This window comes from Brachyistius frenatus, unplaced genomic scaffold, assembly GCF_029030835.1.
Source record: "Brachyistius frenatus isolate BFR_SWC_R1_liver_20210118 unplaced genomic scaffold, ASM2903083v1 Contig_142, whole genome shotgun sequence".
NCBI classification, from domain to species: Eukaryota; Metazoa; Chordata; class Actinopteri; family Embiotocidae; genus Brachyistius; species Brachyistius frenatus.
Window position 1 is genome coordinate 333,342 of NW_027210741.1, and position 27,011 is coordinate 360,352.

General features: G+C 38.1%; 2 protein-coding genes across 2 annotated transcripts; both read right to left on the minus strand.

Annotated features, from left to right (window-relative positions):
- Positions 1–238: 238 nt before the first annotated feature.
- Positions 239–2,660, minus strand: fabp2 (fatty acid binding protein 2, intestinal). The gene is made up of 4 exons (XM_069715379.1): positions 2,574–2,660; positions 1,469–1,641; positions 678–785; positions 239–451 (listed from the first exon to the last, which is right to left on the minus strand). Exons 1-4 carry the CDS (start codon positions 2,638–2,640, stop codon positions 401–403), a joined length of 399 nt encoding a protein of 132 aa, XP_069571480.1. The 5' UTR covers positions 2,641–2,660; the 3' UTR covers positions 239–400.
- Positions 2,661–8,531: 5,871 nt separating this feature from the next.
- gucy1b1 (guanylate cyclase 1 soluble subunit beta 1) lies at positions 8,532–25,948 on the minus strand. The gene is made up of 13 exons (XM_069715373.1): positions 25,830–25,948; positions 25,438–25,511; positions 23,681–23,781; positions 23,449–23,567; positions 20,698–20,895; positions 19,356–19,586; positions 19,037–19,153; positions 18,052–18,185; positions 14,807–15,004; positions 13,288–13,525; positions 12,277–12,417; positions 10,433–10,587; positions 8,532–10,207 (listed from the first exon to the last, which is right to left on the minus strand). Exons 1-13 carry the CDS (start codon positions 25,830–25,832, stop codon positions 10,069–10,071), a joined length of 1,848 nt encoding a protein of 615 aa, XP_069571474.1. The 5' UTR covers positions 25,833–25,948; the 3' UTR covers positions 8,532–10,068.
- Positions 25,949–27,011: the final 1,063 nt, after the last annotated feature.

The following is a 27,011-nucleotide window of genomic DNA, read 5'->3' on the forward strand; positions in this document are numbered from 1 at the left end:
TGCCGTTTCAGTGAATGCTTCATGACTTGTGTAAGTACAGATCAATTTAAAGATACATGTAAACTCTGTCTACACTTTATATTTTTGTAGATAATATATATTTATTTTTATTTATTGTTGAATAAAGTTTCAATTACTGTATCACTCTCAAATCAGTCACTTTACTGTGTATGTTTAACATCAAACAAACATCCACAAAATTATAATTTTGACAAACAGCAGACGGACAAGAAAAAAATCAAATAGGCAGTTATGTCTTTATTGATGCAAGTATCAAAATCCAATGCATTACAAGCAGTGCACTTTTTGAAGGTTATGTTGTAGTTTGTAACTCAACACAATACTGTATGTAATCCTGACATCAAACACCTTTCACCTCAGTGTTGTCGATCAATTTGGTCTAACCCCTCTTGAAAATCCTCTTTGCGTCCACACCGTCGTAGTTGTAGCTCTGTTGGAGACAAATTATGTCATATGAAGTTTATATACCTTCATAGTTTCTGCATCTGGCATAATTTTCGAGACGGTTTGCTGAGACCAACTATGAAATCCCGAATTTGGGGCCCAGGACCATAATGGAAGAACACGTGTCCCAGTCTCAAATAAACATTATTGCATAAACTTTATTCCAACTTCACTGAGTATCTTTCATAGAGGTTTTCCAAATTCAGCCTTACCTGTACGAGTTCATCTTCTTCGATAATTCTGGTTGTTGTCAGTTGTTTTCCATTGTCCTTTCTGTTGAAAATCCCCTTCATCATGTCTCCCTCCATGGTCCACGCGCCCTGTGGGGTGAAAAATTTAAGTTGGTCACTAAACAAAGGTAGAAAATATTCTGTAGAAGTCTAAATTCAGACTCTACTGACTGTCATCTTTACATCTCTGACTATTTGGGCTAAACACCTGAAATCATCTGCTCACAAGGATTATCACAATAAAAGCCAAGCCTTTAAGTAGGGATTGTTTCAGAATCAGAATCAGCTTTATTGGCCAGGTATGTTAACACATACAAGGAATTTGAATCCGGTTGTAACTTTTTCTCTCGGTGTGCAAAAACAGACAGATATAAATAGACATATAAAACATAGACATATATACAGCTAAGAAAGAAAGAAACAAATATAGACATATATACACCTAAAACAATGGCGCAATTGCACTCAGTGCAAATGGAGCGGATGCGGTTAGGTGTAGTGCAAAAAGTCCAGTGATATTGAACATATTAAGTGTTGAGCAGAGTAATGGCCTGTGGATAAAAACTGTTCTTGTTTCTGGTTTACTTAGCTAACATATTGCAGCTCAAAGGCTGAAGGTCTAAAGTGAGTACAATTGCTATCTAAGTGTGTACAGGTGGGAGAGTGATCACACAAGATAATTTATCTCATAACTGGAGAGAAACTACAGTCCTGTGAAGTTCAGTTTCTGAGAAATTAAGTGATGTATAACTGTGGATGCCACTTTTGCTTACTGAGAGCTCTGTTCCATCTGCAAGGCTGTAACCAAAGGTGACCCCCAGGGTGAAGTCTACTTGTATGTTGCGGAAGTTACTGTGTTCCTGAACATGAAACTTGTCTCCGTTCTGTTCGATGGTAATCTTGAGGCCGTCGTGAGCAGCCAGTTTCCTCTTCACCATGTTAACTCCTATCGACAGACACATTGAATATGTTCATTAGACTCTGAACAATGACAGGAAGTTTGTCAGGGTTTAATCTCTTTTCATGCAGTTAGTTCCTTCGTTTGTGTCATTGTTTAAGGTAAGTATGTACAAAAATCAAATCACAAACCTGTTCAGCGTCATGCTATCGAAGGTTTTTTGAGACCTTAGCTCCAGTATTTGGTTTAATCTACTCTTGTGCACAAATTCAAACATGCTTATAAATTTGATTGAATAAAAGTGTGCATGGTAATCAGTTCTGTATAAATTATATTCTTTGAACGTAAAAATTTCCCTCTAAGGGATTAATAAAGTATCTATCTATCTATCTATCTATCTATCTATCTATCTATCTATCTATCTATCTATCTATCTATCTATCTATCTTACTGACAAAAATCAAATCACAAACCTGTTCAGCGTCATGCTATCGAAGGTTTTTTGAGACCTTAGCTCCAGTATTTGGTTTAATCTACTCTTGTGCACAAATTCAAACATGCTTATAAATTTGATTGAATAAAAGTGTGCATGGTAATCAGTTCTGTATAAATTATATTCTTTGAACGTAAAAATTTCCCTCTAAGGGATTAATAAAGTATCTATCTATCTATCTCTCTCTCTCTCTCTCTCTCTCTCTCTCTCTCTCTCTCTCTCTCTCTCTCTATCTATCTATCTATCTATCTATCTACACACCTATTTACATTAAATGTGACATTCTGACAGAGGCTATCTACATTTTATCAACACTTTATCCATTTCCTTATCTGGTCTTCATTATATGATGGTCATCTCTTTAAACAAATGAGCAGACATAGTAATGGGACATAGTCTAATATTCCTAGCAGTGTTTCACAAGACAGCTATCTAAGTAACATTTCAACAATCTAATGCAGATTATCAATAGTTTGACTGTACTCACCCATTTGTTCCATGAATTTCTCATAGTTGTCATTGCGATCAACTTTCCAGGTGCCGTTAAAGGTCATGGTGATTGAGGGTGAGTTGGACAACTAGTGTCTCACTGAAGGTCTGCAGCTCTTTTTAAACCACACACCCTTCTTGTGTAATCATCTCTCTGATTGCTGATGTGGCTGTTTAAATCCCTTTTTTTTTTTTTCAAAAGGCAATATCATTACTGTATGCTTTTTAAATAGCAGAATGGATGGCATCCTACTTAACCTGTACTTCTGTTTACAAAGGGTGTTGGTTAGAGCTAAACCACCTTCAAAGTTTTCAGTGCAAAACTGTAGCAATTACGCATGCAGTATTTTATACAAAGAGTCAAACTAAAGCATACCTTTTGAATTTAACCTGAAATACAGCAGTTTTGAAATTTTGATTTGTTGTCCCTGCACTTCAAGCTGAGAAAACAGAAAACTAAACAGACCTGTTGAAGGATATAGTATATGAATGGATTTTTTTTTTTTGTGCACTATATATTGAATTGTGTTTGATGTAATTTTATTAAACACCTTATCACTTGGCCATGATAACGGTGCACTTGATGCTTATTGGTAATGTGTTTCTAGTGATACCTCAGACCTTAATCTAGTGATTACCAAATGAAACCTTTGATATTTGAAGTTAATATTAAACAAATACAAGTGAACACAGTGTCATTAACAACAACGGAATAATATAGATACAATTTACTAACTACTATCTTACTGAAGTTTCAAAAATAAAGTGTTTATTTTGACCCAACAAAGAAAACAAGCAGCAAAAATATGCACAAAAAGTATTTCAATAAATATCCCATCAAGTCTGAAAACAGGATGAATAAAACATGCATAGCATGTCTGTCCTCTCTAATCTCAGTTTCTACTCATCCAATGTGCCACGAGAGACCTTTGCCTGGACTTCACTTCTAATGAATGCGACTCTTATCAGATGGAAGACCTTTCCACTATCTTTATTCATATTTGAATAAGTCCCATGCAAGCTAATCTTTAACATAATTATAACCCATGAGGTTCATCCAAGTTGTACCAGGACATGCAAAATGATAACATTGTATAAAAGAAGAAACATGTTAAGGCAGTGACAAAAGCCGTGTATGTTTTAGTAAATGAAAAGGATTTCTGTAGCATCCATCCAAATGTGGGTCGTTGGGTGAGGTCAGAAACAGGCTTGTGACCAGCAGTTTGCCATCCTGGTCCTTGAACTTGTAAGACAAATCTGGGTGCAGAAGCTAAAAGTGTTGCACTGCTCCCACACTCTTTACCAACACTAAAGGGCTCTTGAGCAAGGCCTCTAACCGTTTACTGCCTCAGGGACCAGATGGTGAACTGAGAACATATTACTCTGCTATTAGCATCACCACACTGACTAAGCCATACTGCATGTCGAGATTTTATGGATTAATTTTAAAGCTATTCATGGTCAGGCTCCAGATTATACCGAGCGCTGTCAACTCAATAAATCTAGGCCTAGTGATCCTCAGACCAAAACCTGCTGATTTTAACTGCATGCAAACAGAGAATATAGAGAATCACTATCAGAAAACAATCCTGAAAAAGATGAATGTTTAGGATAAATGATACAGCCTTATTGTGCACTTCCCGGGAATGACGACCGTAACATTTAAAGTCATCACCCACCAAAATATCTGCTGGCTTTGGTTATTCAACTTAAAGTAAACATATTTTTTCTGGTGCAGCTCCTGGTTCATGCACACATCAAACAATCTGATAGCTTCATTCTGGCAATGATAAAGTGGTACTGAGAGAATAATAGACAGTCTATGGATTCACACAACAGCAGCAGCTTCCTCTACCACCAATTTCAGCAGTTTGAAAATAGATCGGGGGCCCCTCCCCTTCCTCTACGTAAACAAAAAGACGACTGTGACGGCACAAGTGAACAACACTCAGCCAAAGTACCGTTCAACGTGTTTATTCCAACACCGATACTCTACATAAATGTCCGTGTGCTCTTCTGCCTAGCATCCGATCACACGCCGCACGCCTCTTCAGCAGCCACCGTCCTGCTCTGCGTCCCCAGAAGTGGCCCCTGTCCGGTGACCTGCTAGGTGCTTTTATTTGGAGAGAAAGACAATCTGTGATTCACTGCAGCTGTGCTAATTAAGCCTCTTCCAGGCACCGTTGCTGAACCTGCCTCAGGGACTCCAGCACCGCGCCCACCCACTGCACATGCTCCGCCCAGGCAGTACTGTGGATCATAACATCATCCAGGTAGGCGGCAGCATATGCAGCATGCGGACGCAGCACCCGGCCCATGAGGCGTTGGAAAGTGGCTGGGGCACCAAACAAACCCAAAGGGAAGTGTGGTGAATTGGTATAACCCAAAAGGAGTGGAGAAGGCCGTTTTTTCCCTGGACTCTGGCGAGAGAGGAATCTGCCAGTAGCCCTTGGCTAAATCCAGTGTCGTAAAAAAAATGCACAGTGCCCAGTCGGTCCAGGAGTTCGTCGACCCGGGCATTGGGTACGCATCAAATTGCGAGGAGTTTCGAGCTGGAAGAAGGAAGCAATACAAGTACCTTTTCTCCCGGTGTGAATTGCCTCAGCTTGGCCCCTCTGTTGTACAGCCGTTGTTGACGTTCCTGGGCCTGGAGCAAATTCTCGCGTGACATCTGGCCTGGTGTCTTGAGTTTTGCTCCAGGTCCAGGACGTATTGAATTTCACTTTTACTGGGGCTTGGACCTTCCTCCCAGTTTTCTTTAAGCAGGTAGAGCACCCCCCCGTGGTTTCCTGCCAAACAGCAGCCTGAAGGGAGAAAATCCCGTGGAGGCCTGAGGGACCTCCTGCACAGCAAACAACAGAGGATCAAGACATTTATCCCAATTGCGTTCATCTTTGTGAATAAATTTACGTATCATGGACTTTAAAGTCTTATTCAGACGCTCCACAAGACCGTGGTCACTGGTCCGAATAGATTTAAAACCCAGCAATCTGTAAAGTTCTCTCAGTGTTCGTGACATGAACGAGGTGCCCTGGTCAGGCTTTCTGGAATCTCTTTCAGGATTCTGACTCGGGAGATGACCTGAAACGGAGCCTGCGAGACACTCTTTGCAGAAATGCTGCGCAATAGCACTGCCTCGGGATATCGCGTTGCGTAATCCACCAGAACTAACACAAAGCGATATCTGCGTGCACTCTGATGAAATGGCACGATGAGGTCCATGCCAATTCATTCAAATGGGACCTCCATTAATGGTAGAGGATGCAAAGGCGCCCTCGGAATGGTCGGCTGGTTTACCAGTTGACACTCTGGGCAGGATGCACACCAACGGGGCACATCCCCCCGGATACCCGGCCAATAAAATCGGGTCATTATCCGGTCCAGTGTTCAAGCATACCCCATGTGGCCAGCCATTGGGTTATAGTGAGCCGCCTGGAAAATCATTTCCCAATCATTGAATCTGACTGTGTACAGCCAGAATCCACCATTGCCTGATGTACACCCCCCTGGATCCTTAACGGAACGCGGTATGTCGCCCCTGGACAGGGGGAGGGTGTTGGAGGGCCGGCAACCCGGTTCACCTGGCCTACATCCATGAGTGGACACACCTTCCGGCAGTGCCCGGGCTGCCCGCACCTCCGACATTCCTGAATTTTTGACCGGCAGCCCCCCCACAAACTGTTCCATCACCACCTTCTCCAGCAAGGTCTGCTCCCTGGCTGCAACCACCTGGCCACAGCGTCCCTTAGCCGCTAGGCATGGGTGAAGGGCCGGTCATCGGGCTCCAGCCTGGCCTCGTGGAACCGCCGCCGATGCTCCTCTGGCGAAAGGCCCACCCGGTCCAGGATGGCTTTCCTCACGCCGGCGTAGCTGTTTCTGGCTGCCGGTGGAAGCCCCACGGCTGCCGTTTGTGCCTCTCCTGTCAGGAGCGGCAAGAGCCAGACCGCCCGCTCCGCCGCTGGCCAGCCACACGGCTCCGCCACTGCCTCAAACATGCCGAGAAATAACTGTGCATCGTCTGCTGCAGTCATCTTATGTAGGTACACCCCCGCCAACATCGAAGAGGCCAGCGGCGGCGGAGCTGCAGCCGACCGTGCTGCGAGCTGCTCGAGCGCCTCAGCCTGCCTCTCTGCCTGGACCTGAAGTGCCGCCAGGAACCCCTTGTTGGCCTCGTCGTGGACGTGCCAGTGTGACGGACGCCAGTGTGACGGACATCTTGCCGTCACTGTGGGTTCTTCCGGCAAGAGCGAACAACACTCAGCCAAAGTACCGTTCAACGTGTTTATTCCAACACCAATACTCCACATAAATGTCCGTGTGCTCTTCTGCCTAGCATCCGATCACACGCCGCACGCCTCTTCAGCAGCAGCCACCGTCCTGCTCTGCGTCCCCAGAAGTGGCCTCTGTCCGGTGACCTGCTAGGTGCTTTTATTTGGAGAGAAAAACAATCTGGGATTCACTGCAGCTGTGCTAATTAAGCCTCTTCCAGGCACCCTTCCCTGGACCACTCCCCCAATCAGTCCCTCCTGAGCCAAACCAGCTGAGCCAAACCACGCCCCCTTACCACAGCGACCAATCAGGGTGATAAGTGTGAAGCGGCCCATTCATTTAGAGGGTTACAAGAAAGGAGCTAGTAGTTCCACATATTAACCAACAAATGTCTAATTTAGCCATCCTGCCAAAACGGATGAACATAGTTATTTATTTAAAGTCAAATAAGCACTAAATTTGGTCAACAGCAACTCCTGAAACAGGCCTTGGGTCTTGAGTTTGAAGAAATAATTAGCTGTGTTTGCTGTAGGGTTAACTGCAGTTCAGAAGACAACCAGCAAACACGGAGCAACATCAGCAACCGTTGGATTTATGCCGCCTGATGAATGTAAGTCCATTTTACTTCTATTTGTTTCCCTCACTATGTCTGGTTAACTTCTTAAGAAAGATATTTGGACCCCCTCCTAACATTGCTGTTAGCCGTTGGTATTAGCAGCCAATGTTTACAAGTGGCAGCCATCTTTGTTTGGGAAATGGATATGAAAATCATTTGTTATTATTAGGCAGATTATTGTTATTATTATGACCAATGTGGTTAGACTTGACTAGTATTTTACGATTCTATAAGCAAGAACTTGGTTAGTAACTTTTGTCAATTTTTTTCTATCTCCTAGGATGACCCCAATATGCGTAAGAGGTGCAAGCTAGGGATAGCAAAGTTGGCTTACAGTAGTAAACAGCAACTTTTAGGTACAAGTAAGCATTACAGCAATCTAATATATAAATAAAATTGCCTTGACTAGTGCAACAGGGAGTTTATTGGCCTGATCAGATAGTTGAGACAACAATGTATGCAATTCACAGGATACATACCCTTAAACCAACAAACGAAAGGACTGATGGAAAAATTAATACACACATCAGAAAAATTAAAAAAAAGGCACTTTACATAAAAGCTAATCAGTCCAACTTAATTTAAACACTACACAGATTGTTCTCAGTATACGGTATTCCCTCACAGGATCTATAATGTGTTCCCTCTTTGTGGCTGGATTTAACAGCATCAAGTTTAACAAAGGTGTACTTTAAAAATATGTGCATACAAAACTCTTCACTACATAAAAACAACTAGACATGAAATGATACATAAACATATTACACAAGCACAACATTTTCAGTTATCTTACAACAAAGTATGCATTCTCTTTGTGCTATCCTAATATGAATAATTTAGTTGAGGTGACCATAACAGCAGGAGCTGTGCAGCGACATGGCGCAGACATTGCAATCCTCTGATGGACCACTAGAGAGGGCACTTCACTAAGAAAGAAATCCATATTGAGTTAGTTTGTCCTTAGTAACGCCTGTATTTCTGACTTATGTTGAAAACATGTAAAGTTTAGCCATAAGAAGAGCTTTAATATCCTGACAGCAAAATTTGAAAGAAAGAAAATTCCAAGTTACCCACACTTCTCAACACTTTTTATTAGTTACCTCCCCCCCAAAAAACACTGGTCGGATAAAACAGTCATGTCTTACAAGCACAGAAATGCACTCATAAAGTACAAGAGGCACCAGTTTGTTCTTACACAAGAAGCTAAAAGGACATGATGTAAAGTTTTATAATAAGGAATTTGGAAAACATGGTGAAAAAAAGAACAGTACATACACTATAATCATGTAAATGTAATCCAAGACATACAGCACATAGTTTTAATTTAATCATAAATATGATGGAGGCACGTACAGTATTTTCTTCAATAATGAAGTTGACTATATTTTCTTTTCTTAAGGTGATCATTACATTTTAAACTATGAAATTCTTATCTCAGAATAAAAGAATAAATACATAGTGACATGAAGCAAATAATAGATACAGTATGGAGATCTTTAAGAACATCTAAAAAAAAAAAGTACAATACAAATGAAAATAATACTCAATATTATTTCATAAAAGCAGTCACTAAATGATTGTGCATATAGCAGATAGGTGAAATAATTATATTAAATTATATTTATAAATTATATTAGTGTGTAGTGTGAATTTTTATGTGTCTGTTTTTAATAGTTCAGCAATAGATAAATGATGGTATATTTTTACTAATGGCTGAAAAGTTTTGTTGTTTGTGACATTTTAAAATATGAATGAATATGAAATACATATTTGTAATGTAGTAATATGAATGTAGTTAGCTTTGTAGGTTTTGTGCCAAAAACTGATGGACATGGTGATATAAATATATAGAAATACAATAGCTCTAATATCTAAATTGGCTTTTTTTTTTTAAATTGTCTTTATGCCAGTGTAACATATTCAGTGTAAAACTTTGTAACTCACGTTCAATGAAAAAAAGGATTGCAACAAGATATCAAGCCACAGTATCATCAGTATAATTTGTTTTAATCACACTGAGTCAGAGCTTTACTTTAAATGAAGATTTTGTCATTATCGCTGTCGTAAGTGAATTAGATAATGCATATAAACGTAATCTTTTATTGTTAATCTAAGGTTAATGTTATATTTTTGTTTATTAAGAAGACTATAAATTCTCTGTATTTTTGGCATGTTTCAAAACACAAAGACATCAGACAAAGTTGGCAACTAAAAATAACATGAAAAATCTTTTGCTTATCAAAACCTTTAGTGATAGTCTCACGTGGTTATTCTATACAATACTCTAATTTGTCTAAAAATGTATCAAACTCGAATGTACCACATATTGTATCACTAACCTCTACTATTCATGAAACACTACACAATTATAAAATATAGTGAGGTCATGACAAATCATGGGCAAGCAGAAAGAGGAAGGCCGATAGAACAAGGTCAAGTTAAGCTGAAACAACTGTTTCTTCATATTAAAAATATCTGCATGTCTCTGGATAGATAATTTGTTATATTTTACCTGAACAATCTTGTCTCTGCCTCAATATGTCACTAGACAGTGCCATACTGAAGCGTTCATCATATTATAAACAAGGTGTTGAATTGCTGTTAGGCTTTAGCTGCAGTGGACTGTGTCAGTGGGCTTCCTGGAAAGAAACCACACCTTCATCGGCTCCTTCTTTCCTTTCATGGTGACAGGGCCCCGATACTCCAAATGAAACTGGGGGTCAGCATTCTCTGCAGACTGCAAACACCTGGAATACAATCACAAATTACACATGTTGTAAAGTCACTGCCACATCAAATAAGGATAGCTTTCCTTGTATAAACTTCCTGGCGTGTGTTTCACATGGTTTTCAACCTGTCCACATTTATTACTGGCACTGTTTTATAATCCCTCTTAATACTGTTTAAATTGGTAAAGAATAGTAAAAACAGAATGCTACTGATAAGAAATACGGAGGTTTACTACTACTCACCTGTAAGTATATTCTGAGACATTGATTTTGCCCTTTTCACCAGTTGTTTCTGTGCGACTTGTGAGGTTGACTGTATTTCCAAAAAGGCAGTATCTGGGCATCCTCTGGCCAATCACCCCGGTCACTACTTCTCCTGTGTGGATTCCAATAGTAATCTGGAAAGAAAAGAGAATGAAAGAGTGATTGCACTATTTGTTGGTTATAATTTAACTAAAGCAAAATAAACATGCCTCCTTGATGTCGAATTGGCAAAGTCAAGCTTAAATATTTATTATAAGATCTCCAGAGCACTGATCATTAGTAATATGCTATAACATGTATTAATTATTTAAAGCTGCAATGAATGCACCTTATTCATCTACTTCAAAACTATACTAATAAGAAATGCACAGTTTATGTCGAAGAAAAACTATCTTTAAAATTAGAATAAACCTACGTAAATGTTAAATCAATCAATGACTTCTTGAATAATTTGTGCTCCCCAGACAGAAATAAAAAAAAAAGAGGCAAGCAGCTATCCAGCTGAATGCTTTTCTTAGTCTGTCTCTGTCTGCACAAATTATTAAAGCTGTCAACTGAAAAGGTGCAGCATTCCATGTGTGGATCCAAAGTTAACTTTGCAAAGAATGTCTCCATGCACAGAATTAGATTTTCTTTCTTAGGTTTTAGATTTGCAATAAACAGTCTTTCGATTGCTTACGACTACTTTTGGAACTGATATTTATACTCGAACTTGTAGGCACTTCAGTGCTTGTTGTCTTCAGAGCGTGAACATGCTGTAAGTGGCTTGGACGAATGAAAGTCTATTTTTAGACATGGGGTCGTGAGATGATTTGAGTCTGTTTCTGCTACTAAACCGGACTCCTCGAGCCAGTGCCATGTCCCAAAATAAACAGACTTTTGTTAACCAGACATGATTTTCCAAAGTTAAGTCTCAACAGTCTTTTATACAATAACACTTTCCAACAGTCAGTTAAACAAAAGTTTGCTGTTTTTTTTATCCAACTTTTCGCTGCTTGTTACTTCAGCGTGAAACTGTGCAAATGTGCACACACAATTTTTCTAAAATGTAATAAATTTAATTAAGTGTGCGTATATTGACTGTAATAGGCCGAGTGCACTACACAAGAAAAAAGTAATGCTAATATGAGAATTAATATTAGATACCTAACAGAGTTCCAAAAAGCTCAAATCATCTGTGCCAAAATAACAGATGCATTGCTGAAAAACAATTAAATATGTAAAGCAAAACAGCCTGAAAATCATGACATGTGCCAAATACAGTGAAACTGCATCACAAAGGAGAAACTATTCAATGGGGATGTAAAAGACATATAGTGTACAAGGGGGTTAGAAAAATTATGTCAAGTTACACTATTATTTGGACAATTATTATATAAAATATCTATAATGCAATACATGATAATAATGATTTAAGAATAAAACTTTCAATCCACAATAACACGTTACACTTTTCTCTCAGCACCCTTCCTATGTAATTCACTACAGTTTGTCCTCATTTTGTAGCTTTGCCCAGTTTGCCAAATTCTCTATGCAGCGCGGGCTAAAGTATGGGGTTTAACTAAGCTTCATCAGGGGAGGAGATCTACTGGATATTCACTGTTCTTGCCAGTCTACCCAATCAAACCAAAAGTGTCAGCAACTATTTTAAAAGCATGAAAACTGTCACTCCAAAAAGTGTGAAGTGTAAGAGAGGCCTTATATTTAGCGGGTACAGGTGGATTGTAAATTTACAAATGTAATCATCACAACTTTTGTCATACTGAATTTCAATAATTACATATCCAGAAAATGTTTTCCAAAACCTGAGATTTATATCACACCTGTACTGGTTCATCGTCCACTTTGACTTGTCCGGCAATCTCCATCATATCAAGAGCGAGGTGGCAGATTGACTTGGCGTGGTGCGTGCATGGCTCGGGCAGACCACTCACTGTCATGTACTTATCGCCGACTGTTTCCACCTGTGTGTATAAATTACAAAAAAAAACATTTTGTCATTCTACACATAAGTAATATCATTACCTATTTTGCTTTGCAGTACTTTTGTTTCATGTAGAATCATCCGTTCTCACCGTGCTATAGAGGGAGTTTTTTTTTTTAATGCAGTGTGCAGCCAGAAATGAACTGAAACACTCTGAGATAAACACTTAAACACTTACATCAGCTTTAAGACATCCAGGGCCTCTTTGAGCCCTGCTAAAACCATAGGACCACCTAGCCATTGAGCTTGTAGAGTAAATATTACTCCTTTTGGTGACCCAGTGCCTGAAGCCGATCCCCTGGAAGTGCTGAGGTCTGTTAGACTTCTTAAAGTGCATTCTTGTCTGAAAGCCTAGAGTGTAAATCTGCTGCACGAGGCCTATAAACTGATGCAGTCCCTCTGTAAAACTACACTGTGTTTAGATGTTAGTCATACTCTGGTAAAAAAAACCTCAAGTCAGTTGATATAAATATTATCCTGTCGAGCTGTATGTGCATAATTGCATAGCTTTATTCATCAGAGTAGTGCATTTATTATTTATTTTCTTTTTATATTTATTTGTTTTTTTGTATATATAGTTTGTGTGTATGCGTGTGCATTTATGTATTCACTGCTCTTATTTTTTTCTAAAATAATTATTTTTATCTATCTTATTTTATGTATACGTATATTGTAAATTTTGTCTTTTGTGTGCACCTTCTTGTGTTTCTTTACTGCTGTAACAACTAAATTATTAATAAAGGGATTAATAAAGTCCAAGTCTAAGCCGAAATCTGATTCTAAGTTGAAGCTGCATGTTCGTAGATAAAAGCACTCAAATCATTAAAAAAAAAAAACCTGTGATTCCAACCTTGTATACATAGGGGTTTTTCCGAGAGTCTGTCAGGATGTCAAAACGTGTGTAAACATCATTGAGCAGGTTGACTATCTTGATGGCTCCCTCAGCTGAGGCGTGCTTGCTGCAGAAAACGTTGAATCCTACAATGCCACTGAAGAGGATGGTGAGGTTGTCGTAGCGTTTTGCCGGGACAGGCCGTTTGTGTCGCAGCTCATTGGCAACAGATGGCGGCAGTACGGAATAGAGCAATCTAAAGAGAGGAGGAGAAATTAATATTTTGAGCAAGAGCGTAGTTACTGTGTACTTGAGCAGAAGAGTAATGGGCTGGGGCTGCCAGACCACTCCATCATGCGGATCAGCATTTCATTTGCTCACCCACCACCCTTTGGTCATTTCGCAATGCAAACTGCTCTCAAATGGGAGGGTGGTGTTTCTATGGTAACTGGTTAGATCATGGCTGCCTGTTAAAAACAAAATACCTTTCATGATGCATCATGATTTCAGGACACGTAATACATACAGATAACTGCACAAAAATGTATACAAGCCAATATAGCACATTTACCCAGTGGACAACAATAGTCATGGTTAATTTAGAAATCTTTCTGAATTCACAAACAACATCGTAGAGTATGCATACATATATGCTGTCATTATCAGAAAACATAGTGTCGTAAAGGCAACTACAGTACAGCAGCAGTTTTCTAAAATATTTAGAGTGGAGCCAGGAATTCTAATCAATGTTTGGAGCACGGGGTACTCTGAGGCTGGAGAATGGTTAGAATAATAATATAGGGATCTAACAGGAGAGTGAAAGGCTTTTCCTATGAGAAGATTGGACTGCTACAGAAGGCTCAATAAAGACCACGATCCACCTCTTTGTTCACCTCCATTGTCACATGACACTATGACGGGCCCTTTTCTGAAACTGACCATCTTCACCATGACAGATATATAGCCTGGTTATAACGTGGAACGGTGACCTGTATCTTGCTGTATCTTAAGTATTTCTTGTATCGAGTTCACCCTTAAAAGGGAATACTTGAGGAGTCTTCTCTTTTATCTCACTACAGGATAGACTAATGACTAATTTCACCACTTATTTTTTCTGCCAAAGAAGACAAAACTACAATCCTAGCAGTGTTATTACACATTAATCATAATGAGTTTGATTTGGACTCATAACCTGCAGATAATATCAGGGCTGTGGTATGTAATTAAACATAATTTGATACAGTTTTTTTAAAAGTTTTTTTATTCCTTAATGGAAAAGTTTGTAAACATTGCTAAATTTGGGTGTGAATAAAAGGGCTATTGCTTGAAGCAGAGACATGAAAGGGGAGCTCTGAGTACAGGGAAACTACATACTGTATAATACCAACAATTGAAAGCTTGGTGAAAATTGGCAATTTCCCTTTAGTAAGTGGTTATAATACACCTATTGTTTTAATTAAAAGTTGAAGCTCTATTGTATACTTGGCTTAGGCTAAATTAACAATTTATTTTTAAAGATCTGTAAAGATAGTCAAACCTGTCTGTCTTCTTCTTCTCGTCCTCCAGGGCCCGGAGTGTGTGCTGGAGACGATCTGTCAAGATTTCAAGCTCTTGGGTCAGCTTGTACTCCTCACGAAACTGCTCACCCAGCAGTACCAGGTCACGCGTGGCGTCATGTAGTGGGATGTCACTGAGGTAAAGCCCCCTCCGAGTGAGATCATCCAGGTTCATAACACTAACCACAAAAGTAGACAACAAGTTGACCATGAAATGAGAAAACAGTGAAAGAACCTATTAATTATTACAGCTATTTCCATTGAGAAGTTGCTGAAAATGTCTGATTTGTGTTTTTGGTCGCAGGAAAAACTGTTGACCTGCTTCTTGTTCTTGCTCATATAAAAAAAACGGGTATAAATTAATTAAACAGATGATAAAGGATGAACAGCTAGCAGTGACATCACCATCCTCTTATCAGGCCTGGGCCTACTGTCTCCAGATTAATATCGCTGTTGTGGGGTGAGGTGCTGTGCTATACGGGTCTTCTCTCGTCAGGTGAATGAGCATGCTTCTGTGTTTCAGTCCTTGTCAGTTATTACCTGTCAGGCAGCAGCTTTTTGTGAAAACACTGATCTTACCCTCTGCAAAGTGTCTTCGAACCGAGAGGACAAGATCTTTTGAACCCCGCTCTCGCGCATCCGATATTTCACTAAAAAGGCCTGATTGGTTATGTAAGGGCCACAGAGGCTAATAGAGGTCACAAGAAAAGAACCAATGTAATTACCAGCTCAGAGGTTTCTTTGTGGTGTTTGTCTTTTGTCATGTGCCTACGCATATTTTTTTCTTTGTAAGGCTAAGAGAAAACTATATTTGAGCTACTTAATTGCTTCCTTAACCGACTGTGTAAGTGCATTGAAAAGAAAAAAAAAAGAAAAAAACCTCATTGTCCTTACAGAGATTGTGAACATATTCTAAGAACAGACAAAACAGAATTGTTTTTTTCTGCTGATAGGTTTCGTACAGGTCATCAATCATTTTCTTCCTTTAATTAACTGCAGTAACACTTTTTACATGGAAAGCATATCAATACAAAAAATATGCTGTTACAGGATAAGGGTGGCAATAAAAATGTTTTTATATTACTGTCACCAAATCTCTTTAAAAGACCAAAACCAAGGTATTGTCCATGGAGCCAAAGCCCAATAGAGCCTTTTTCTCTGCGCTCTAGACCCTCGCTATTGTCAAAAAACTGCCAACTTTATACGTAAATGTCTGTTTACTTGTTACAAAATTGATGATGTCATTAGGGTTGTCTTAAGTCTGGACATTTTTGATAAAAGGTTTGCATTACAAACTGGAGGTTTCTTAGATGGGGGCATTTGCCAACAGGGAACAGGAAAGGTCTAAGAGAAGACATAATCTAGGTGAATTATGGGAAGTGTAGGATATAATGTTTGTGCAACTTGATAGATAATATCTTTTCCTCCAAGTGCTGCAAATTCAGGGAAATCCTAAAGTATCTACATACCGTTTTAAAAATGTATGAAAGCACACCATTGCCCTGGGTGACACCGACAATTTTGGGAACTGATGTCGATTTAGTTTTAGTTATTTAACGAAAATGTGTATTAGTTTTAGTCAAATTAAAATTTCGTTTTATTGTCCTTTGAGTCATAAAAACTCCTGTTTTAAATCCTGTTTACTATTTTTAGTTGGATAACAAATAACAAATAGTTATCCAACAGTATTTATTTAGCAAACATATAGAAAAGAGGTTCAAACTTTTCCGACCACGTACCACTGTGTACCAATACAATTTTCCCAAAAACCACTTCCCACTGCAGATACCAAAAATGTTGTTTATATATTTAAATGTATTGATTTAACCATTCAATAACCTTAGACAGGCTAAATAACAACAACATAAGGCTAATCTTTTAAAATGAAATACATAATTTCCAACTTTTTTTACATCACTGTAATATACCAAAATGTAATAAACAAACCGCAGTTTGGGAATCACCGATCTAGAGGACGCTTTAAAAGGAGTGTCGTCATTCATCCTGGAACTGACTCGTGCCTTCTGACAGCAAGACACCGACTGAAAATACCATTCATGCTACATCCACCTCACTTATGTTGAATTATCAGTGCTAGATTAACTTTGGCGTAGCTTTTTATGAATATCAGCTGCTATCTGCATGTTCGTCTGAGCTGTTTTATTGCCTTTTCTCATTGAAATGTGTAGATGGTTGTAATTATTGAATCCGCTTCTTTCAAGAACCTGAAATGCCAGATACTGACAGACACATAATGTTACTGAATGTAAGGTGCTTCTTAGTAACAGCAGGAGAACAGGTCAGCTGTTTCTGAACAAGAGATATTTTAGGTGAAGGAGAAAACCTTTCTTTACCAGGAGCTGCAGTTTGTGGTTCTGCAGATGCTACAGGTCACTGATTAAGACTTTGCATTAAAAAAAAAAAAAAAAGTTATATTCAATTTGTGTTGAACATTATAATTTAGCTTTTACCTCTTGACAAATAACGTTTAATATTTTTTATATTATATTTTTTATACTATATTTTATTACTTTTTATTTGGTTTTAGTTTCGTTCTCAGCTTAGTTCTCAATTTTCATCCTAAAATGAACACTGCTGGGTGATATTTTTCTTCATCCCAGTGAACTGTTTGTGATTTATTCTAAGTTGATTTATCGGCTGGTTTTTCGCCCTGTTGTTGAGATAAATACTTGCTAGCTCTTATTTATCTGTATCTGAAAATAGTCCATAACAAAAACAGTATTAACTCCTGTTTGAGGAACACTTACAAAAAAAACGACAGATGTTTTAGGTAATTGACCTCTTTTAAAGGTGAAAATATGTGTGACCAGTTTATATATTCTAGCCTTTAGTGAGCTGAATATCACAGAGTAGTAAATGAAAAATATTGCGAGAAGGAACAACACTTTGCAGATCACCTTCCTACATTATTAAAATAGTATCCTATTAACAAAAACAATTACATTTGAGATCTTTTGAGCAAGTATAGCAAGTTGCAACAACTCAACTTTACTTTTTAAATGATGGTTTATGTGTGTAATATTTCTGTATTCATACAACAGCAATGGCATCTATCAGTCTAAAGCAACACTTTGGCTTTTTGGATTTTAAGACTTTAATCTTTGCCAGAAATTGGTGTTCTCATTCAGTGGGAAAACGGGAATGAGCATTTTAGAATACATACGGAGTCAGTGCTCTGTCAGGACAGACTGCACTGTGGGTTTACCTGGGTGAGCAAAGAAAAAGGATGTTCTCTGCCTCTGGCAAGTAAATCATCTGTCCTTTCAATCTCAGACAGCTGATCTCCACCCCCGTCAGCTCGTCCTCATTCTCTACAGTCTCCACATTCAGCAGGCCCTCCTGTCAGAAGTACATCACACTTATGAATATTTAAATATACATTCTTCCCTAAATCTGCTTCAAACCTGAGGCACAGGTTCAGCGCACTCTATATTTTTATATCTGTATGTTTTTCACTTTTAATGTTAAGTGCACTAATTCTCATTAGTGAATATTTGATACATTTTTATGTGTGTAAAAAAATGTGCCACTTCGTATGGCACTTAGTGTCCCAAAAGAGATACTGTAGCACTTTGAATATTGTCTACTTAAATATTATAGCAAGGCAATGCAGGTTTTAAGACTAAGAATGTATTGTCCCATGAGACACACAAGTACACAACTTTTACCTTATTTTCTATTTTTGCTCTACCTTTCCTTTCTAAGTTTCCATTTGATTTTGGACTAAAATCTGTGCTTCTGAAAAATCTGCTTAATCTTTCTGCTCTTTCCTTTCTCAGTTTCTCAGGTCCACAGCTTTTTGTCTGTCCTGCAAGTCAACTACAAATCTAGTTATTTTTATTGTAAACATTTACACAATGGCATTCTTTGCTTTATGCATAAACTGCAATATGAAATTCTAGGTATTAATTTCATTTGTTTACATGCTCAGTTCTCTCTGAATGTCAACAATTTCATTCTCATTAACAGTGTTGATGAATCCCGCGCAGTCAAATTTTATGCAGCTTCTAAAAATATCAGTACGCTCATTAATATTAATATATAAGACCGTAAACACATTCTGTCATGTACAATCAAACCATGTTTTGATCATTTAGACTTGGGTGTATTTTTGTGCTTTCTGCCTCTGGAAAGCTACGCTAATACAGTACGTGATTAAGCAACAGCACTGTGTTGTATTTCAGACGTACCTTGCTTCGCAGAACGAAGACGGTGTTGATGTGGGAAAGGATGCCATGAAAACTGAAGTCAATGTGCGGACGGACCAAGGAAAACACTGAAGGGAGGTTACAGGTACCTGGTTGGAGCTGGTGTATAAAACAAAAATAGGCATATTTCAGTTACATGGATATTTAACATTGTTGTTTAAATAGCCAACTACAGTACATTCATATTGACATAAATACACAAACAAGTCCTGTTGCATTAATAAGTCTAGTGGTGACTTTATAAGCTTGTGTTTCCTCAATTTTAAAACAAACTTTGGCATAATTGTATGTGAATGCACACCTGTGGCAGGACTCGGTAAATGGCGTTCCCGCACTGTGTGAGCATCAGGTCCTTGTCAAACATGAGGTGAAACGGGAAAGCTTTGCAAAACGTGTAGGGACTGATACGAGTTTCCTGCGTGCCGTTTTCCTCAAAGCCATCAAGATCTTCGTAGAACGCTTCCTCCTCTGAGTCCTTCTCCTCGATCAGAAACTTGATGTGATCACACTCCTCACTTTTTGGTTGTATCATCTGCATCAGGGAAAGATAAATAATTGATAGAAAATAATTGATATTTTAATATATTGTGGTACAATATTAGTTTTAAGATTATTACGATTTTTAAGAGTATTAAGATTTAAGCTTAATGAAATATCTTTACCTTCATGTCCTATTAATTTGCTAATGATGATAATATTGACCTCATGTCTATTATGTAGAATTAGGAGGGTAATAAATGTAATTATTCTGTGGGTTCATGGGCATAAGGCATACTGACGTCAAGCTGCTGTCTCTGCACCCTGTTGCCACAGCAACACTGGCTAATATTTTCAGAAATTGGGTGTCATATTTGGTGCGTCTGCCATTTTCTGTTCTTTCATTACACACACAATTGCTGAAAAGTATTATCCTGTCTGTACAATATGATTAGATTTGGGAGAAAATGTCATGGATGAAATGAAGAGAAGACTCCCTTCAAATACAGTAGATGTCTGAGGAGAAAAAACATGCTTCAGTTATTGGTGTAGACTACAGGCTTCGATTTGTGTGTTGAACTCTAACATACAATATAATAAAAAAAACAGTAATAGTTAATGATGTTTACTGTTACAATTATTCATTCCAGATTAGTCAAAATCTGATTAGCATGGTTGAGTTTAAGGTAAAATATGGATTTCTCATCCATTCCGTAATAATCATGCAGTCAATAGCCATTTTACATTCAGAACCAGACAAAGTTAAAAATAAAACTGAAGGCCAAGAATAAAAACACCCTGAAAGACTCCCAACCTCTTCAAGCTCGAGACTCTATACAACTTAGATCTAAAAATATCCTCTGACTCACAGACATTAGCCAAAAACTCGCTGCTGAGCTGCAGTTTTAACAGCGTTCCTGTTTGGATTGAAGGTTTTTGCTGCTCAATCTTCACACTAGACTCTCTTAAATTATATTCTGAGACACTCACTCTCATATTCTGAAACAAAGTATTACAGGGACTTAAAGCTGTCACTGAATATTGTACCATAAATTAGAGAGGAACTGAAAAAACCTCAAGCCATCTTCATCTATCAGCAGCAGAGTGATTCATTAGAGCTACGGGTTTCACTGTGCACAGAGAGGAACAAAAACAGCAAAGCAGACCTTCATCTCTATCTCTGTTCCATGGATTTGTTGAGCGACTGTTTTAATGATGCCAATCACAATGTCTTGTAGGCCTTCTCTCTCGGAGTAGTAGTGAAGAATCAGATTGTTTCCTTTCTCTGCATCAGTGCAGCGAAACGAGGGAGCCCTCATCCCGGGATAAATGGTGCCCAGGTGATCATGTAGAGCATCCAAATTCTGAAAAATTAGATTGAAGAGGAAATATGTAACAACCTATCACAGCACAGTTAATTAAAACCTAGCCGAGGTACCACAGGTTATATGATGATGATGTATTATACATGACATAGGAAGTTCAAAAGGTGAATTAAAATAATTATGTTTCTAGTTGAAGCAACAGAGACTGAGATATCCTGACTTTTCAGTTTGTAAGAGGAAACTGGCGTGTTTCTCTGAAGCCTTTATCAGAGCATGTATGACAGCTGTAAGTTCTCTTTTTAAAAGACATCCTGTGATCACCAATAAAAAAAAAATATATATATATATATATATATGCATATATATATTACTCTTGGAAACAGTTTGTTTCTGTCCTCTAGAATGCTGCATTTGTCCGGATTTTGTTTTCTAAAAATACAGACGTTTGGCCTCAGGATGCAGGAACCATCTGTGAAAACACATTTGTTCTGAACTGGCACATGCGAGCGATTTAACTGTAGCATTCACCAATTTTATCATGCTAAGAATTTTCTCTTGGGTGTGAACAGCACTCCAGATCCAGACCTGTCCTTCACGTGATGAACAGATTAGTTCCCAATAACCACACCTATCCAGGCAAAAGGGTCTGACTACACCCATATTATGTATCATTCTGATATAAGGGGGAAAAAAATGCTCTGTCCTGTTTACATTTGCTTAAACCAATCACAATTGTCTTGGGTAATGCTAAACCTTGTGTCTTTCAAAATAGTGTCAAGGGGGAGGAACTTATTTAGGTAGAAACATTTGCATGTGGGGACTCCTGACACTAAAATGTCTAAATCCCAACAAAAGACTAAAAAGAACTAAACAGGCCTGAGTTATTGCATGATCCAAACTTTTGTCAAAACTTGCCATTTCCAGTTACCTATAGGTTGTTGTTTCCTTTAGAAATGCTCAGATGGAGGAAAAAGAGGAGAATGTCAACTGAAGTAGTTGACAAATGGCAGGTTTATACCAAAATTATACAACCAGTGAGTCAGACTATGAATGGAGAGACTGTCTTTCTTCAAAGGGAGAAAACACTTATTAATCATGGTATAATATAAATTAATTTGAGTTTAAACGTGACAGAAATTGATTTAATAAAAAAATACCTATAACAAACTTGATCCAAAATGAGTTTTTGGTTTACCATATCACCATCATCCTTACCATTGCCAATTTACTGATAAGTATAAATAAGTATATAAGTTATTACCATATTTTTTTCCACAGCAGCTCATACATTTCATTGAAGTAAGCCAGAAAGTGGTAAAAAATAATTTCACTCCAATCGCTGGCTCATGGTCTTAATGCAGGTTGATGTCTAGTATACGCTGTTTTTCCTGACAGTGTAACATCCTTTGTTATAGGCTATAATATATTATAATCTAATATGTCAGTGGTTGTTGTCCACAGACCGCCTTACATGTGAATTTCTTTGCTTTGAAAGTGTTTGTAGCCTAAAGTACTCTTAGTTTATAGTAGTTCATAATACAGCTACTGTATGCTCATTTTCTAATTGTTTTGGCCCCAATAGTGTGACTACTGGCACTACTTAAGTTTTTGTTTGCTGACAGCAGACTTGAAGCTCTACAGAGTAAAACTCTTCTTTTTACCACTGAATAATATTTTAGGGAAATTTTTCCACAAGTGGAACAGATGTATGACAGATCTAGGGGTGTTGATTATGGTGATGATCAAATCTCACAAATATGCACGACCTAAACAGGAGGTATTTATCAGTTCAAAACAAGAGAGTAAATCTTCTTGCATGAAACCCACTTATGTTTTTAGAAGTACAACCACAGGCTGTAAATAAAAGTGGACATAGCTTCTGGCTCTGAAAAATGGGACCGATGCAGAAATGCCTTAAGCTGTAATACCACTGGTTGCTGCAAGAGGTTGGCTCAAAAAAGCCTCCGGCTCCATCGACTGCCATTCAACTTCTCTCATAAAATTCTCAAAGTCAATCAAATTTCTCTACAAGTTTTCTATATTATTCACTAAATTCACTCTTCCAGATTAGTATTCTGGCCATCCATCTGAAAATAATCGCTCCCCCCTATCTCGCCCAAATATGGTCACTACCGGCTCCAAACCGCTCAGGACTAGCAAGATAGCACCGGCCAAATTCCGAACTCAAAGCTTCAAAACAGCTGCTCACAAACCAATGGGTGACGTCACTGCTGCTTGGCGCTTGGGTAGGACCTAGGGCTGAACTTCAAGCTCCTCCAAATATCTTTAATCTTACCACCTACATATGTTGCAACATAACTTCTTTTCATGAGACCCTGACTGCCCAATGAATTCCCCTGACACTTCAAAGTCTTCACCTGATGTGTCCAATTTAGGATTTCTATTATGAAGCTTGAAACCTTCAAGCTGAGATAACTCTGATGACAAAGTTCCATCTGAGCCACAAAAAACGCGATACCAATGTTTTCACATGCTAAAAAATCTTTGTGATGAGTTAATTGAACTTTATTAAAAATTCCCCGTCAACTTCAATTAACACTAGCCCCTAAATGCAAAGAAGAAAGAGCCTACCTGCAGGAATTCACGAACATTTGAGCCCAGCACACGTAAGATGGTGTCGTATCCCGACTCCTGGCAAAATTCAAAAAACATCTTCCCAAACATCTGCAAGATGTCTCCTGCATCAATCTCTGCAATACAGAAAAAAACATAATATGTCAGCTGTATCCTAAAGTTCCATTTGTATTATGCATCACCTTAAATGTTTTTATTTCTAGTTACTTAAAAACCTGTTGTCACTTACTGAGAACTTTACTTGCAGCTGCAACAAGATCATATGTTTTAGTATCTTCATATATGATTCTGACAAGGAACTGACCCTCAATATCGAGCTGAGCCTCCCTCCTGAAAACAAATGGAAGCTGTTACTCACGAGCTGCAGCAAATGTCACAGCACAAGTAAAGAGTCATTGTTGTCAACTTGTTCGGGCAACCAATAGCTTTTTGAAATTGCTTTTCTGTTGTTGTTTATATTACAGAGACTTCTGTTTACATCAACAACTGTTGGGTCTTGTATGTGGCCAGTCAGGGTGCATTGTCTTGATTTATATTACAGTAAAAAGGTTCCCATATTGCTTTGAAGTGGTTGTGTGGTTTTAAAACGACACCGCTGAACTAGCAGAGATGATCAGGTTTAGATCTGCTGGAGGTTCTTTGATAAGTACTCCAAGCTCAGAGTGTACTTTGTTAATTATGTATTTGACAATCTTTCATAAAATTGTCAGAAAACTTAATGGGGTTCTGATTACTTATGTTTAACTAAGAAACTAGAAATTATTTACTGGCCTGACCAGCAGAATGTGTTACAGCTGAAAAAACATACCAAGCCTTGACATGTTATGCAAAGAAAATAAGAATTCTGTTTTAAATTACTCAGCTCATGAAAACCTCAAAAGAGCCCAAAAACAAACCTGATAAATTGAGCATTAAATCATAATGAGTTGCAATCGGAGACACAACATATAACCATATACTGCTGTATATTTTTTGTCGTGGCTGGAAAACTACCATTTTGAAAACATTTACACAAAGCAGCTGCTGCTGTCTTTTCCCTTTCTTCCCTTTCCTCTTCTTTTTTTTTACGGAAGCATGCAGAAGAAATTTGCCAATACACTGGAGAGAGGAATCTTAATAAACAGTTTTAAGTTACCCCCAAGAGGAGACTTAAAACTACTGTTGAAATGGGGTGCACTACTTTCTCTGTGTTTATGAAACAAAAGCTATGAATGTGTGCAGAATGCAGTTGAGATGCACCCTGACAAGAGAGGAATGTAAATCAATTTGTAAATTTGCTCAAGTACTGTACTCAAGTTGACTTTTGAGGCTGAGCCTGAGCTGCCATTGAGGAGGTCATATCCTCTGTATTTTTGTGATGAATTTGGGGGTTTTACGTTACACATTCATTTTTATACTTTTAATCCAATAAATAAAGTATTTATTATTTTCCTTTTTCCCAACAAAATTGTATTATTGCCAGTCTGCAAAGTCTGTGTCCAATTAAAATCGTGTGTGGATAATGTAAAAATAGTACATGAACAAATATTAGTTTCACATAAGTGCACATATGTAAAAATGATTAAATAGTGTAACATAATACTCACGGGCCATAGTCTAAGTAATGAGTGCTTTGAATTTAGTGGATTTGAGTATGATGTAGAATATTGCTACTTTTATTTGGGTAAGCAATCGCAGTATTTTCAGAGAAAATGTTTTATGGCCTGTATTACAGCGTACAATTATTGTAGCTAAATGGCTGTGGGACAGAATTTTAAATACGATTTTATTTTTTTATTTTTTTTAAATGTTTTTAATGCCACTTTAACCAGAGTTTCAGTGTGAGCTTGCAGAAGATGAAGGTTAATCATTACAATAAAACACACTGTTGTTGTGTGCTGCTGGCTGTACAGTAGGCCTGTCTTGTAGCCTTGTTGTGGTCAGGGTGGCCACAGTGTAACCTATGATACCAACAGGGCTGAACAGTAGACACATTCAGCAACTCACTTGATGTCTTCCCACACTTCCGGGCCGTAATTCCTCAAAACGAGGAGCTCCAGGGCGTGATTCACAAAACCATACTGTAAGTTTATGGAAAAAACGAGCAACGTGAATATTATTTCATGGAACCAAACAGTTTTCCTCAAACATGTAGGTGTGTTTTTAGACGATATTATAAGAGCTGTAAAACATTGTATTAGATTAAAATACATATACGGGCTGTCCACTTGTTATTATAACACTTCACTGTAAGGATAATCCGATACATTATTGTATAACCGTTACATAGTGCTCTCCCAGCAGGAAATGTCAAACGCAACTACACCGCGTCGCGCAAGAAACAGCCTATTTTACCAGCATTCAAACAATATATAAAATTCGTAATGCTATATACGTACCATGATGACCGCTGCTTTTCCTTTCCCTCTATATTTTAAGCAAAATCCGTTAAATCTGACAAAATCTTCATCGTTTGGTACAGATGCTGTGTGGCTCTGCGTCCATCCCCCTTTTTTTTTTTTTTTTTTTCCACGTCTTCGTGTTACTGACAGCCGCTCTGTCCAATAGCAGATTGGAGAGGCTGTTACGAAAGCTATCGATGACCAATGAGAGCGATGCGGCGGTTGTCCAAGTGATGCTGTTCAACCTGGAATCTCCGCAGATAGTTTCTTCTAAAGGCTTGTTAAACGTGACGAATTTTAATGTTCTTATAATATATACTGAGAAAAATGTACACATGACCAAAATCAGTTAATTTTGTAGACTAAATTGTGAAACTGAAAAGGTAAACAGGCTTTCAACACATATGCTTACAGTGTTATTTGTAGTGGAACACATACTCAGATTCCATTCTCCTGTAGAGCACTGAACACAAATATAAATAAATCCTTAAAAAAAAAGAAAAAAAAGCCATGGATTCAACATTTTACCTTAGAACAGTGTAAAGGTAAAGCGGTATTATAATGCAAGTAGTAGAATGACTTATACATGTGTAGAGTACTATGCAAAAGTTTTAGCACTTCAGATGTGTAAATGTTTATCCATTAGTCAGGCATTTGACTGGTCCCAATTCATTCTGCAGCATGACAACAACCCAAACATACATCCAGGGTCATAAATAAGTATCTTCAGGGACAAAAAGTCCTTATTTTTGAAAGCAACCTCACTTTACTTGTGCTCAATACTGTATGTAGTTTATTACTGGACTATGTATTCATCTCTAAATGGCATTTTGCCATAATCATTGTAGCTCCTCAAAAGTTAGTTAATTATAACAACTTTGCCTACTCTTGGATTGATAAATCTACCACAATGCATTATATTTAATTAACTGAGCATGTAACCCCTGTATAGATGTCAGATAATTGTGGTGGAATAAAAAGTGCATTATTTTCCTCTGAAATGTAGTAGAGTGTAAGTATTAGGTAGCATACAGTAAATTGAAAATACAAGTACCTCAAAGATACGCAAGACAATAGTTGAGTAAATATACCGTAGTTAGTTTCTCTCCACTATTGCATAGGACTAATAGGATAGGATCTATTTGTTTAATTGCCTAATTTGACACAGAAAATAATGTA